Raw genomic sequence first — 16,279 nt, 5'->3', positions numbered from 1 at the left:
TGAGTACACACACACACACACACAACACACGCACACAACACACACACAACACACACACACACATACAACACACACACACACATGCACACACACAACACACACACACACAACACACACACACAACACACACACACACGACACACACACACACACACACACACACACACACACACACACACACTCACACAACACACACACATAACACACACACACACACATGCAACACACACACATGCAACACACACACAACACACACACACACAAACACACACACACACACACACACACACATTGCCAGACTCACACATACACTCCCCCCCTCCCCCACCAACATCTCACTCCTTCACCTGATCCCTCCCCTCCCTCTCACCCTCCCCCTCCTCTCCTCTCCCTTATTCTCCCTCTCCCTCTCCCACTCACCCACTTGCTTCTCCCTCTTTCCCACTCTCCCTCCCTACTACTCTCCCACATAGCCACAGTTCCTCCACTACCTCCTCCCCCCCACACTCTGACATACACAATACTAACCTAACATACAGAATTACATAGGTTTCCCACTCTGAGGCAATCAGGATAAAACAAAAATGGGTTGCCAGAGAGCAACAAGAAAAACCAAGGGACAGGAGGAGGAAACTGCAAAGGAAGATTGGGCAGCAGAGCTCACAAAAAGGGAACATGAATGGGAAAAGAAACTAGAAGAACTTAGCATGAGAATGGAAGAGAGGATAGACATGGAAAGCAGGAAGTGGGAGGTGCAAGTCAAAGCAGCAGAGGCCAGGATACAGAGTTTAGAAGAGGAACTGAAAAATCTGAAACAGCCTAAAGAACTAAAGAACATTTTGGGATTGACAACAGAGACTGCTACCTCAGCCACAAATAAGGGGACTGTAGGGAAAGAAGGAGCAAAACTGCATGTAGAAGCTCAATCAGTGGAGACTGTAGTAAATGAAAGAGCTAAGCTATATGTGGAGGCCCTAACAGACCACAGCAGAGCCCAGGGAAAGCCGAGAAGGGAAAATGACAGGCCACTGAGCCCAAGTACATTAGCTAGTGAAACTGAAGAAAGGAAAGCTGCAATGGAGGAAATCAAATTGAATGAGGGGATACACAGGGATATGCAGTGGGAGAATGAAAGGGTGAGGTCAGTCTTTGTGTATGGGCTCCAGGAAGTTGAAGGGGAAACATATGAAGCAAGAAAACAAGGGGAAAAAAAAGCAATTGAAAGCATCATGAAAGCAATAGGAGAAGACGACATGACCCAGCTGGAAAATTTTCGGAGAATAGGGGGGTTTGTAAAAAAAAGAACCCGGCCAGTGAAAGTGACCTTCAAGGCAGAATCGACTCGGAACAGGATCCTGCAGGAGAAAGCACGATTAAGGGACATGCCGGCATACAGGAAGGTGTATCTCGACCACGACAGAACACAAGCAGAAAGGCAGAAACAGAGAGAGATGGTACAAAGGCGAAAGGAGGAAAGAGAGGGGATGGAGAAGACAGACAGGAGATCCCAGACACAGGAAGATCAAATACAGCCTCCCTCACAACTTCCTATAGAAGCCTCCCAACCAGGTCAACCCCAGTGCAACCAAACACTCTAAACCAAAACACCCATGCCACATCCAATGCCCCCACCCACTGCATTACAAACTCCACCCCCACAGCAACCACCCATAGTTCCTTATCAGGTCTCCCACTTCCCCAACCCCAATACACCTCCCAGACCACAATCTTAGAAAAGAAGTTGAAGGTGTGGTATACAAATGCAGATGGAATAACAAATAAGTATGAGGAGTGGCACGAAATAATCAAGATATCCCCAGACATAATAGCACTCACAGAAACAAAACTCACCAGAATAATAACAGATTCAATCTTTCCATCCGGATATCAAATCCTCAGGAAAGACAGAGGGAGGAGAGGGGGAGGAGGAGTTGCACTGCTCATTAAAAACCAGTGGGGTTTGAGAAAATGGAAGGAATGGATGGCACGGGCGAAAGGGACTACTTAGTAGGAACAATCCAGTCTGAGGGACATAAGGTGATAATTGCAGTAATGTACAACCCACCACAGAACTGCAGGAGGCCAAGAGAAGAATACGATGAGAGCAACAGAGCAATGGTCGACACACTAGCCGAGGTGGCCAGGAGAGCACACATGGGGGGAGCAAAGTTACTAGTTATGGGTGATTTCAATCACAAGGAGATTGACTGGGAAAACCTGGAGCCCCATGGGGGTCCCGAAACATGGAGAGCCAAGATGATGGATGTGGTACTGGAAAACCTCATGCATCAACATGTTAGAGACACTACCAGAGAGAGAGGAGAGGATGAACCAGCAAGACTGGACCTTGTATTCACCTTGAGTAGTTCTGACATCGAGGATATCATGTATGAAAGGCCCCTGGGAGCTAGTGATCATGTGGTTCTGTGCTTCGACTACATAGTTGAGCTCCAAGTGGAGAGAGCAGCAGGAATAGGGTGGGAAAAACCAAACTACAAAAGGGGGAACTACTCAGGCTTGAGGAACTTCTTTCAAGACATTCAGTGGGAGAGGGAACTGACAGGAAAACCAGTACAAGAAATGATGGACTATGTGGCAACAAAATGCAAGGAGGCAGAGGAGAGGTTTGTTCCCAAGGGAAACAGAAATAATGGGAAGAACAGAACGAGTCCTTGGTTCACCCAAAGGTGTAGGGAGGCAAAAACTAGGTGTACTAGAGAATGGAAAAGGTACAGAAGACAGAGAACTCAGGAAAATAAAGAGATTAGCCGAAGAGCCAGAAACGAATATGCACAGATAAGAAGGGAGGCTCAGCGGCAATACGAAAATGACATAGCATCGAAAGTCAAGACTGACCCGAAGCTGTTGTACAGCCACATCAGGAGGAAAACAACAGTCAAGGACCAGGTAATCAGACTGAGGAAGGGTGATGGGGAATTCACAAGAAACGACCGGGAGGTATGTCAGGAGCTCAACACAAGATTTAAAGAAGTATTTACAGTGGAAACCAGTAGGACTCCAGGAAATCAGAGCAGGGGGGTGCACCAGCAAGTGCTGGATGAGGTACATATAACCAAGGAGGAGGTGAAGAAGCTGCTATGAGAACTTGACACCTCAAAGGCGGTGGGACCAGACAACATCTCTCCGTGGGTCCTTAAAGAGGGAGCAGAGATATTGTGTGTACCGTTAACAAAGATCTTCAACACATCATTTGAAACTGGGCAACTCCCCGAGGTATGGAAGATGGCAAATGTAGTCCCAATTTTTAAAAAGGGAGACAGACATGAGGCACTAAACTACAGACCTGTATCACTAACGTGTATAGTATGCAAGGTCATGGAGAAGATCATCAGGAGGAGAGTGGTGGAGCACCTGGAAAGAAACAAGTGTATAATTGACAACCAGCATGGTTTCAGGGAGGGAAAATCCTGTGTCACAAACCTACTAGAGTTTTATGACAAGGTGACAGAAGTAAGACAAGAGAGAGAGGGGGTGGATCGACTGCAGTTTTTGGGCTGCAAGAAGGCCTTCGACACAGTTCCTCACAAGAGGTTACTGCAAAAGCTAGAGGATCAGGCACACATAACAGGAAAGGCACTGCAATGGATCAGAGAATACCTGACAGGGAGGCAACAACGAGTCATGGTACGTGACGAGGTGTCAGAGTGGGCGCCTGTGACAAGCGGGGTTCCACAGGGGTCAGTCCTAGGACCTGTGCTGTTCTTGGTATATGTGAATGACATAACGGAAGGGATAGACTCAGAAGTGTCCTTGTTTGCGGACGATGTGAAGTTAATGAGAAGAATCAAATCGGATGAGGATCAGGCAGGACTACAAAGAGACCTGGACAGGCTACAAGCCTGGTCCAGCAACTGGCTCCTTGAGTTTAACCCTGCCAAATGCAAAGTCATGAAGATTGGGGAAGGGTAAAGAAGACCGCAGACACAATATAGTTTAGACGGCCAAAGTCTGCAAACCTCACTCAAGGAAAAAGATCTGGGGGTGAGTATAACACCGAGCATATCTCCCGAGGCGCACATCAATCAGATAACTGCTGCAGCATACGGGCGCCTGGCAAACCTACGGATAGCGTTCCGATACCTCAGTAAGGATTCGTTCAAGACTCTGTATACCATTTACGTCAGGCCCATACTGGAGTATGCAGCACCAGTTTGGAATCCACACCTAGTCAAGCACGTCAAGAAATTAGAGAAAGTGCAAAGGTTTGCAACAAGACTAGTCCCAGAGCTACGGGGATTGTCCTACGAAGAAAGGTTGAGGGAAATCGGCCTGACGACACTGGAGGCCAGGAGGGTCAGGGGAGACATGATAACGACATATAAAATACTGCGCGGAATAGACGAGGTGGACAAAGACGGGATGTTCCAGAGATGGGACACAGACACAAGAGGTCACAATTGGAAGTTGAAGACTCAGATGAATCAAAGGGATGTTAGGAAGTATTTCTTCAGTCATAGAGTAGTCAAGCCGTGGAATAGCCTAGAAAGTGAAGTAGTGGAGGCGGGAACCATACATAGTTTTAAGGCGAGGTATGATAAAGCTCATGGAGCAGGGAGAGAGAGGACCTAGTAGCAATCAGTGAAGAGGCGGGGCCAGGAGCTATGAATCGACCCCTGCAACCACAAATAGGTGAGTACAAATAGGTGAGTACTTCTGATACGAAAAATTACCATGCCAAAAACCAAGTCAACCGGGTCCTAAATTATATAAACTGGGAAGAAAGCCTATGCTCAAGGCATATTCCTTTAAGGAAAATGAAGAGAAGATGTAAACTAAAAAGAGAAAGGCGCTCCCTATACAGACGAAGGCGATGAATAACAGAGTGGCTAAAAGAGGCCAATATATCTTGACATGAGTCAAGAAACGCGGAAAGAACTAAAAGTCAAAAATGAAATTGAAAGAAACCCAAAATGTTTCTTTTCTTATGCCAAATCTAAGTCGAGAACAGCATCCAGTATTGGGCCTCTACTTTGAGGAGATAGAGTGGTGCTACTCAAGTCCCAGTTTGACTCAGTTTTTAGCGAGCCGCTAACCAGGCTGAGAGTCGAAGGCCTAAATAAATTTTTTATGGGCAAGACACAGAATTTATTAGATTCAAACCTAAAATCTTTGAAAGGGTTCTACAAAGCAAGATCACCACCCATCTAGATACCCATCAGTTACACAACCCAGGGCAACATGTGTTTACAGCAGATCTCTCATGCCTGTCCCAACTACTGGACCACTATGACAAGGTCCTGGATGCTCTAGAAAACAAAATGCACATGTAGTATACACAGACTTTGCAAAAGCCTTTGATAAGTGTGACCAAATTTTAATAGCGCACAAAATGCGTGATAAAGGAATAACAGGAAAAGTTGGTAGATGGATCTAAAATTTCCTAACAAATAGAACACAAAGAGTAGTAGTAAAGAGAGTAAAATCTGTGGCAGCTACGGTGAAAAGCTCTGTTCCACAAGGCACAGTACTCGCTCCCATCCTGTTCCTCATCTTCGTATCTGACATACACAGGGATGCAAGCCACAGAACCGTGTCTTCCTTTGCGGATCACACCCGAATTTGCATGACAGTGTCCTCCATCGAAGACACTGCAAGACTCCGGGCGGACATCAACCAAATCTTTAAATGGGCTGCAGAAAACAATATGAATTCAGTTCAATGATGAGAAATTTCAATTTCTCCGATATGGAAAACTTGAGGAAATTAGAACTATATCGGATTATAAAGCAAATTCCAACCACACAATAGAGAGAAAAACTAAGTAAAAGACCTGGGAGTGACAATGTCAGAGGATCTCACTTTAAAAAACTACAACATTGTATCAATCGCACCTGCTAGAAAAATGACAGGATAGATAATGAGAACCATCAAAACTAGGGATGCCAAGCTCATGATGATACTCTTCAGGTCACTTGTTTTATCTGGGCTGGAATATTGCTGCCCACTAACAACACCTTTCACGGCACACATAACTGCGATAAAAAAATAACTCAGTTACTGGGAGCGCTTGAAGGTCCTGAACCTGTACTCCCTAGAACGCAGACGGGAGAGATACATGATTATATACACTTGGAAAATCCTAGAGGGATTATTACCAAATTTGCACACGAAAGTCACTCCCTATGAAAGCAAAAGACTCGGCAGACGATGCAACATTCTCCCAATGAAAAGCAGGGGTGCCATTAGCACAATAAAAGACAACACAATAAATGTGTGGGGCCCAAGACTGTTCAACTACCTCCTAGCATACATAAGGGGGATTACCAATAGATCCCTGGCTGTGTACAAGAAGGCGCTGGACAGGTACCAAAAGTCAGTACCTGACCAGCCGGTCTGTGGTTCATACGTCGGGTTGCGTGTGACCGACAGTAACAGCCTGGTTGATCAGGCCCTAATTCACCATGAGGCCTGGTCACAGACCAGGCCGCGGGAACATTGATTTATTTATTTATTTTTATTTATTTAAAAATTTGAGCACACATACAGAGGTACAAAAAATACAGATAAGAGCAGCATGCCAAAGCCACTTATACTATGCATAGCATTACGGGCTGGCTTAAAATTAACTTAAGATTAACTAAGCAATGATGAAATCACTGATAAAACTTTAATGTAAACAGATTACTATAAAGCACAAGTGAGTATTACAAAGACAGGTCATATGGTTGTATGCATTGTTGTACATTCAGTAGAATGGAGTATTCTGTTAGGTAGTGTATTTAAAAAATAATAAAGTTAGATTGGGTTTTAGGTTTAACATTTATGTGATATAATTGTGAGAAACATTTAAGATATACAATTTATAAGGTTCAGTTATTCAGTATTTATTTGGTTTTGGGTGAGTAAGTGATCTTTGAGAAGAGACTTGAATTTATAAACAGGTAGTGTTTCTTTTATATTTACAGGTAATGAATTCCAGATTTTAGGGCCTTTTATGTGCATTGAGTTTTTGCATAGCGTGAGATGGACACGAGGAACATCAAAGAGTGATCTGTGCCTTGTGTTATGGTCATGTGTTCTGTTGAGGTTGGCAAGGAGATGTTTGAGGGGAGGGTTAATATCAGAGTTAAGTGTTCTATGTATGTAATAGGTGCAGTAATAAGTATGGATGTTTTGTATGGTGAGTAGGTTTAGTGTATTGAATATTGGTGGAGTGTGCTGCCTATAGTGAGAATTTGTTATCATTCTAACTGCAGCCTTTTGTTGGGTAATTAGTGGTCTGAGATGGTTACTTGTTGTTGAGCCCCATGCACAAATTCCATAGGTGAGATAGGGGTAAATAAGAGAGTGATATAGGGCCAGGAGGGCTGACTGTGGAGCATAGTACCGTATCTTCGATAGTATGCCTACAGTCTTGGAAATTTTCTTAGAAATTTGTTGTATATGTGTATGAAATTTGAGTCTATTATCAAGGTGGATTCCTAAGAATTTTCCCTCTGTTAGCTTTGTGATAGGTGATCCGTTTATCATTATGTTAAGAGGGACATCTGTAGCTCTGTTACCAAACTGAATGAAGTAGGTTTTGTCAATGTTTAGTGTAAGTTTGTTAGTCCTCATCCAGGTAGATATTTTCTGTAATTCGGTATTTACAGTATTGGCTAAGGTGACTGGGCTCGGGTGGGAGAAGACGTATGTAGTGTCATCTGCAAATAGTGTGGGTTTGAGTAATTGCGAAGCATTTGGTAGGTCATTTATGTATAGGAGAAAGAGAAGAGGGCCAAGGACACTTCCCTGTGGGACACCAACTGTAATTGGTTGTGCAGAAGAGTTTGCCCCATTTGCATACACATATTGGCTTCTGTTGCTGAGGTATGACTTGAGGTAGTTGAGGGAGTGCCCTCTTATACCATAGTGTGACAATTTTACGTGGAGCAAGTCATGGTTAACTGTATCAAAAGCTTTACGTAAGTCAATGAAGATCCCCAGTGGGACTTCTTTTTTCTCTATTGCAGTGTATATATGTTCTAGCATGTGTATAATAGCATCATTAGTATTTTTATTAGGCCTGAATCCAAATTGGCAGGGGTTGAGTATGTTTTGGGAGATAAGGTAGGAGTAGATTCGTTTATGAATTAATTTTTCGAAGATTTTTGAGAGAGGGTGTAAGTTGGATATTGGCCTATAGTTATTCAACTCTGTTTGGTCTCCTCCTTTGTGGATCGGGGTGACCCTTGCTATTTTGAGTACTGTAGGGAAGGTGGAGGATTCAATGGATTTGTTAAAGAGTGTTGCAATGATTGGTGATAGCACTTGTGACACTTTTTTGTATATAAAGGGTGGTAAGGTATTTAAATCTCCTGCCTTGTTTTTTAGTGTGTTGATAATAAGGGAGACTTCGTATGGGTTAGTCGGAGCTAGGAACAGTGTGTTCGGGTAGTTGCCGGTGAGGTAGTCATTTGGTGGGGTATCTGAGCTTGGGATTTTATTGGCAAGGTTTTGTCCTATAGTGGAGAAGAAGTCATTGAGTCTGTTTGCTGTTTCTGTTGGTGGGAGTTGGGGTTCATCTGATTTTGCTAATTTTATTTCGCTATTTCGTGATATCTTTTTTGATCCTAGAATTTCTGATAGGGTTTTCCAGGTCTTTTTTATATCACCTCGTAAGTTGGATAATCTGTTCTCATAATACAATTTTTTTGCCCTTCTTATCAGGCTGGTTAGGATTGACGAGTAACGTTTTGTTTGGTCTCTGGTTATGTGACCCATTCTGTACTGTTTTTCATATTGGTGTTTTGTATTTATGGATTTGAGAATGCTGGGTGTTAGCCAGGGACTGTTCAGTCCTTTAGCTGTCATCTGTTTAGTTTTTATAGGGCAGTGCTTGTTATAGAGGTATTGGGTCTTTTTTAGAAAATTATTAATACATTCGTCAATATCTGTATAGATTTCTAGCTCAGTGTGCCAGTCAATGTTTGCTACTGCTGTTGTGAAGTTATTAATGGCTGCCTCATTGTGAAGTCTGAAGGTGACTTTAGTAGTGTCTTGGGGTATTTTACCAAGAGTTGTTATGAGAAAAGTAGGGTAGTGGTCTGTGGTATTATCTGTAATTATGCCTGATTTTAAAGGGGATATGGTGTTGGTCCAGATGTGGTCAAGTAGGGAAACACTAGTCTCTGTAACTCTTGTAGGTTTTGTTACTGTTGGTAGCAACATACAGTTACTCATTGTGTTTGTGAATTCAGTAACGTGTGGGTCCTGGTCTTGCAGGAGATTTATATTGAAGTCACCTGAGAGTAGTAAGTGATCTTTGTTCATGCGTGCATCAGTCATCATACTTCCTAGGTTTTGACTAAATTGGCTAATGTTTGACTGTGGAACTCTGTAGATGTTTATCACTGTGAGAGGTTTTTGTAGGTATTTGGATTTGAATTTGGCTATTATATATTCCCCATGTTCATCCCTTGTGCAAGTATTAGTGATACATTCTAGTTGGTCTGAGTAGTATATAGCTGTGCCACCCCCTTGTTGGTCTGGCCTACAGTTGTGTATGGCTGTGTAACCAGGAATGGCATAGACATCTGTACTATCAGGCTTTACTTCAGGCATACTCCAGATTAAAGAGAAAATTTTAGAAAGGACGTAATTTTAAATGAATTCTTGCTAATTCACCAATTTTACCAATTTGGCACGACATTATATATATATATATATATATATATATATATATATATATATATATATATATATATATATATATATATATATATATATATATATATAGATATATATATATATATATATATATATATATATATATATATATATATATATATATATATATATATATATATATATATATGTGACCCCGATGAGGTCTAGCTGCGGAATGGATGGTAATCAAGGTTGATTTAAAAACAAAGTGAGACAATGTTTAATTGTTTTGGATCAAGAGCCCTTCACCAGCATCAAGGGTCCTCCCTTCAATACATTTTTTTTCCAGAGGAACGTACGAGACCTCCGTACAAGATGAAGTCTCTCAAGAGAGGTTCCTTGACACTGGTGAGGAGCTCTTGATCTAGGGAACTGGATCTGTGCTCTGGTTCCCTGAATTTAGCCTGAATACCTTCCACTCCCCCGAAGACGCTGTGTAATCCCCACGGGTTTAGCGCTCCCCACATGATTATAATAAATAACACAAGATGAAGGTTGATGTTTAAACACAAAATAAGTAATGACTGAGATTACTGTGTCACTGTGAGGTTACTGTGTCACTGTGAGGTTACTGTGTCACTGTGAGGTTACTGTGTCACTATGAGGTTACTGTGCCACTGTGAGGTTACTGTGTCACTGTGAGGTTACTGTGTCACTGTGAGGTTACTGTGCCACTGTGAGGTTACTGTGTCACTGTGAGGTTACTGTGTCACTGTGAGGTTACTGTGTCACTGTGAGGTTACTGTGTCACTGTGAGGTTACTGTGTCACTGTGAGGTTACTGTGTCACTGTGAGGTTACTGTGTCACTGTGAGGTTACTGTGTCACTGTGAGGTTACTGTGTCACTGTGAGGTTACTGTGTCACTGTGAGGTTACTGTGTCACTGTGAGGTTACTGTGTCACTGTGAGATTACTGTGTCACTGTGAGGTTACTGTGTCACTGTGAGGTTACTGTGTCACTGTGAGGTTACTGTGTCACTGTGAGGTTACTGTGTCACTGTGAGGTTACTGTGTCACTGTGAGGTTACTGTGTCACTGTGAGGTTACTGTGTCACTGTGAGGTTACTGTGTCACTGTGAGGTTACTGTGTCACTGTGAGATTACTGTGTCACTGTGAGGTTACTGTGTCACTGTGAGGTTACTGTGTCACTGTGAGGTTACTGTGTCACTGTGAGGTTACTGTGTCACTGTGAGGTTACTGTGTCACTGTGAGGTTACTGTGTCACTGTGAGGTTACTGTGTCACTGTGAGGTTACTGTGTCACTGTGAGGTTACTGTGTCACTGTGAGGTTACTGTGTCACTTTGAGGTTACTGTGTCACTGTGAGGTTACTGTGTCACTGCGAGGTTACTGTGTCACTGTGAGGTTACTGTGTCACTGTGAGGTTACTGTGTCACTGTGAGGTTACTGTGTCACTGTGAGGTTACTGTGTCACTGTGAGGTTACTGTGTCACTGTGAGGTTACTGTGTCACTGTGAGGTTACTGTGTCACTGTGAGGTTACTGTGTCACTGTGAGATTACTGTGTCACTGTGAGGTTACTGTGTCACTGTGAGGTTACTGTGTCACTGTGAGGTTACTGTGTCACTGTGAGGTTACTGTGTCACTGTGAGGTTACTGTGTCACTGTGAGGTTACTGTGTCACTGTGAGGTTACTGTGTCACTGTGAGGTTACTGTGTCACTTTGAGGTTACTGTGTCACTGTGAGGTTACTGTGTCACTGCGAGGTTACTGTGTCACTGTGAGGTTACTGTGTCACTGTGAGGTTACTGTGTCACTGTGAGGTTACTGTGTCACTGTGAGGTTACTGTGTCACTGTGAGGTTACTGTGTCACTGTGAGGTTACTGTGTCACTGTGAGGTTACTGTGCCACTGTGAGGTTACTGTGTCACTGTGAGGTTACTGTGTCACTGCGAGGTTACGGTGTCACTGTGAGGTTACTGTGTCACTGTGAGGTTACTGTGTCACTGTGAGGTTACTGTGTCACTGCGAGGTTACGGTGTCACTGTGAGGTTACTGTGTCACTGTGAGGTTACTGTGTCACTGTGAGGTTACTGTGTCACTGTGAAGTTACTGTGTCACCGTGAGGTTACTGTGTCACTGCGAGGTTACTGTGTCACTGCGAGGTTACGGTGTCACTGTGAGGTTACTGTGTCACTGTGAGGTTACTGTGTCACTGTGAAGTTACTGTGTCACTGCGAGGTTACTGTGTCACTGTGAGGTTACTGTGTCACTGTGAGGTTACTGTGTCACTGTGAGGTTACTGTGTCACTGTGAGGTTACTGTGTCACTGTGAGGTTACTGTGTCACTGTGAGGTTACTGTGTCACTGTGAGGTTACTGTGTCACTGTGAAGTTACTGTGTCACTGTGAGGTACTGTGTCACTGTGAGGTACTGTGTCACTGTGAGGTTACTATGTCATTGTGAGGTTACTATGTCACTGTGAGGTTACTGTGTCACTGAGGTTACTGTGTCACTGTGAGGTTACTGTGTCACTGTGAGGTTACTGTGTCACTGTGAGGTTACTGTGTCACTGTGAGGTTACTGTGTCACTGTGAGGTTACTGTGTCACTGCGAGGTTACTGTGTCACTGCGAGGTTACTGTGTCACTGTGAGGTTACTGTGTCACTGTGAGGTTACTGTGTCACTGTGAAGTTACTGTGTCACTGTGAGGTTACTGTGTCACTGCGAGGTTACTGTGTCACTGTGAGGTTACTGTGTCACTGTGAGGTTACTGTGTCACTGTGAGGTTACTGTGTCACTGTGAGGTTACTGTGTCACTGTGAGGTTACTGTGTCACTGTGAGGTTACTGTGTCACTGTGAAGTTACTGTGTCACTGTGAGGTACTGTGTCACTGTGAGGTACTGTGTCACTGTGAGGTTACTATGTCATTGTGAGGTTACTATGTCACTGTGAGGTTACTGTGTCACTGTGAGGTACTGTGTCACTGTGAGGTTACTATGTCATTGTGAGGTTACTATGTCACTGTGAGGTTACTGTGTCACTGAGGTTACTGTGTCACTGTGAGGTTACTATGTCACTGTGAGGTTACTGTGTCACTGTGAGGTTACTGTGTCATTGTGAGGTTACTATGTCACTGTGAGGTTACTGTGTCATTGTGAGGTTACTATGTCAGTGAGGTTACTGTGTCACTGTGAGGTTACTGTGTCATTGTGAGGTTACTATGTCACTGTGAGGTTACTGTGTCATTGTGAGGTTACTGTGTCACTGTGAGGTTACTATGTCACTGTGAGGTTACTGTGTCATTGTGAGGTTACTGTGTCATTGTGAGGTTACTATGTCACTGTGAGGTTACTGTGTCATTGTGAGGTTACTGTGTCATTGTGAGGTTAGTATGTCACTGTGAGGTTACTGTGTCGCTCCCAGTATATAACGCCGATAATATTTTAAGTAGTAATTTTACACACATAACCCAGACGTAAGAAATGGTTCAGGTCGGAGCAAAACGTCGTCATAAGCTGGTCTCTCCTGTGTGCTGGTTATTTGTGTATTGTTCCAGTCACTGTATTGTGACTTATTGTTATTTATGCACTCATAAATCTGTAAGGTGTCAGACATAGTCTGCCATAATTAATAACTCTTCCATCACTGTCATAATAACTAAAGATAATCAAGACCCATGAAACAGGAGGTGACCCACAACAGTAAGCTAACTCCTAGCTATATTTACTGTTAGGTGACTTGTCAATATGTCTTACCCTGCCATGGATTGCACCAGAGTCCTTTCAGTTGCCAACCGACGCTCACAAACGCAAAGCAATTGTTTAATATATAGTTGCAACAGAATATGAATAATTAACGTGGATAAAAATATCTGAATTCCATATATGCTACATTGCCTACACGTCATTTTTAAATGGAAAATATCCTTATTGTAAATCCCTTTAAAAGATCAAAAAATCATGAAAGGAAAGACACTCAGTTCTTAAACGCTAAAACTATTTAGGATCGCATTTCACTACAGCACTAAAACGTTATGAGTGCATAACTTGCCTGCTATTAAGAGGGAGGCGAGCACTAACAACTTAGTAAGTCTGGCAGGAATCATGTCTGCTTCTGTTGCTGAGGAGAAAAAAGTCACTGGATGTTAATTAACTAGCATATATAAAAAATTGTATGATTTACAAAGACAAGAGCAGTTTGAGTGAGTGCAAAAACAACAGCAGTCCATTAATAAATCTCGTCTAGAGCCAGTACTTAAGATCATCAAACATAACAGGTTAGGTTAGGTATGATTCGTCAGAAAACAGGTCATTTGCTTACTGACGCAGGTCTTAATTATACGATGACCCTCCGCCGGAGCATATCGTCATCTGACAGAAGGCTTCCACTAGCTTACTATTCCACCCTTTTAAAAATTATGGTAATACAGTAGACCGTTATTTAACACGGTAGTTACGCTCCGGAAAACACCGTGTTAGGTAAAACCTTGTTAAATGAACTGAAGAACTTATGGGAAAAATAGGGTTACGTACCTGAGAGCCCCAGAAAAGCCAAACAACTTTTTTCTAGGCCTCCACATCTTACAAAAATAAAAGTGAATATGTAACTGTAGTTCATTCTTGTGATGTATTATATTGTTTTTCGTGCTTAAGACTACAAATGTAACAGAAATAATAGTATTTCTTACCTTAAATTGTGGGTGCTGGTGTTTGTGGATGATTGTGAAGAGAGTGGAGAGTTATGTTGTGGCCCTACTGGTCTGAGGTGGATGGTAGAGGTTCTGGTACTGAAGTTGTTGGTTGTACTGGAGTGTCTAACTTTGTCAGTCAGTCAATCAAGTCATTCGGTAAGTCAGTCAAGTGATTCAGTAAGTCAGTCAAGCGATTCAGTAAGTCAGTCAAGTGATTCAGTAAGTCAGTCAAGTCATTTAGTAAGTCAATCAATTTATTCAGTAAGTCATTCAGTAAGTCAGTCAAGCCATTCAGTCAAATCATTCAGTAAGTCAGTCAAATCATTCAGTAAGTCAGTCAAGTCACTCAGTAAGTCAGTCACTCAGTCAGTCATTCAGTAAGCAGTCAGTCAGTCAGTCAGTCATTCAGTCAGTAAGTCAGCCAGTCACACAAACTTATGTTTACCTTTTTTTATGTGTACAAAATAACACTTCATTATGGCCACAGGATGTCTTGTCTAATATCTTTGTTTCCTTCTTGCCACTTTGAGCAACACTTGTATGCTTACTGGGTGTCATGATTGTTTGGTAGATACAAGATATAGCAATTAAAAGATCAAAACACAGTTCACAATCACAAGCTTGTAGCAGAGAGGTTGTACTGGACACGTATGAAGTAAGAATGCTTTGATGGTGGGGTGGTGTCCGGGGGGGGGGCTGGGGACGGCTGGAGGTCTCCCCAGCTGAACCACAACAAGGCGGCCGCTTGAGGAAAAGGAAAGTTTTTTTTTTTCCCTTCCCGCAAACTGAACATAAACGTGTTACATAAAACTATGCCGCAATTCTTCAATCGTGCTATACTCAAATCGTGCCAAATAAACTCGTGCTAAATAACGGTCTACTGTAATTATAACCATAAATATAAAAAAGCACAACAAACTAGCAAGACGATGTGTTCATGAATTTTAGATTGTAATAAAACCACAAACGTGCTGATAGTATACAAGAATTTGGTTAAAGTTATCCTCACAATGTGCTGTGATGAGTAAGATAGACGAGGTTGATGTTGCTTGTTGGGTGCCTGTATCTGGAGTGTGGCGGACACTGAGACTATACCAGCGAACCCACTCTTCTCCCCTCCTTCCTACAAGGGAAGGGGGGGGGGACTTGATGCTCTGGTGAAGGGCACTTAATCCAAATAAATATTGATAAACTCCCTTTCATTAGAACACATAGAGGAATATTGCAGCAGTAGTACTGGCCCATACTAGGCAGGATCCTCTCCAGTCCACATTCCCAACTACACATTTATCCATCATATTCCCAAAGATACCTAAGAAGTTAATGCAGGTCCTAATCTTCAGATTAAAACTGATTGCATCCCATTCCCCGAGATGCTGTATGACCAGTACATGTAGGTTTAGCAATTTCCATTATATATATTGTAAATAATCTACCACATTCCATTATCCTTGTCCAGGGCTGAATTATATATATATATATATATATATATATATATATATATATATATATATATATATATATATATATATATATAGATATATATATATATATATTAGTGATTTTTAAGTCGAAGTTGAGTTAATAATTGGTCTTCAGGTCTTCGGGTGAAACCCGGAATGCAATAATGTTTGTAAATAGAGTAAATTAACTTAAGAAGAATGAACAAAATCATTAGATTCAAATTTAGGAAAATATTTTTTTCAATAATCGCATTTAATAAAACAAATGAAATAATTGAGAATTGGAGCTCATGTGTCTTACAGTTACCACTCAATACCAGAGATCTTACCGTTACCACTCAAGACCAGAGATCTTACCGTTACCACTCAAGACCAGAGATCTTACCGTTACCACTCAAGACCAGAGATCTTACCGTTACCACTCAAGACCAGAGATCTTACCGTTACCACTCAAGACCAGAGATCTTGCCGTTACCACTCAATACCAGACATC

The 16,279-nt window shown here is 42.3% G+C and overlaps 1 protein-coding gene across 1 annotated transcript in view; it reads right to left on the bottom strand.

Moving 5' to 3' along the window:
- LOC138853473 (uncharacterized) overlaps positions 1-15,424 on the bottom strand; it is a gene marked incomplete at its 3' end in the record, with an annotated part of 47,238 nt that extends 31,814 nt beyond the window's left edge. Inside the window, 2 exon segments of the mRNA XM_070090245.1 lie at positions 13,684-13,752; positions 15,333-15,424. Of these exon segments, the coding sequence (XP_069946346.1) occupies positions 13,684-13,738 (55 nt within the window).
- Positions 15,425-16,279: the final 855 nt, after the last annotated feature.

Source organism: Cherax quadricarinatus, chromosome 31 (genome assembly GCF_038502225.1).
Source record: "Cherax quadricarinatus isolate ZL_2023a chromosome 31, ASM3850222v1, whole genome shotgun sequence".
Taxonomy (NCBI): domain Eukaryota; kingdom Metazoa; phylum Arthropoda; class Malacostraca; order Decapoda; family Parastacidae; genus Cherax; species Cherax quadricarinatus.
The sequence above is the reverse complement of the archived record's forward strand: the minus strand, read 5'-3'. Positions and strand labels throughout refer to the sequence as shown.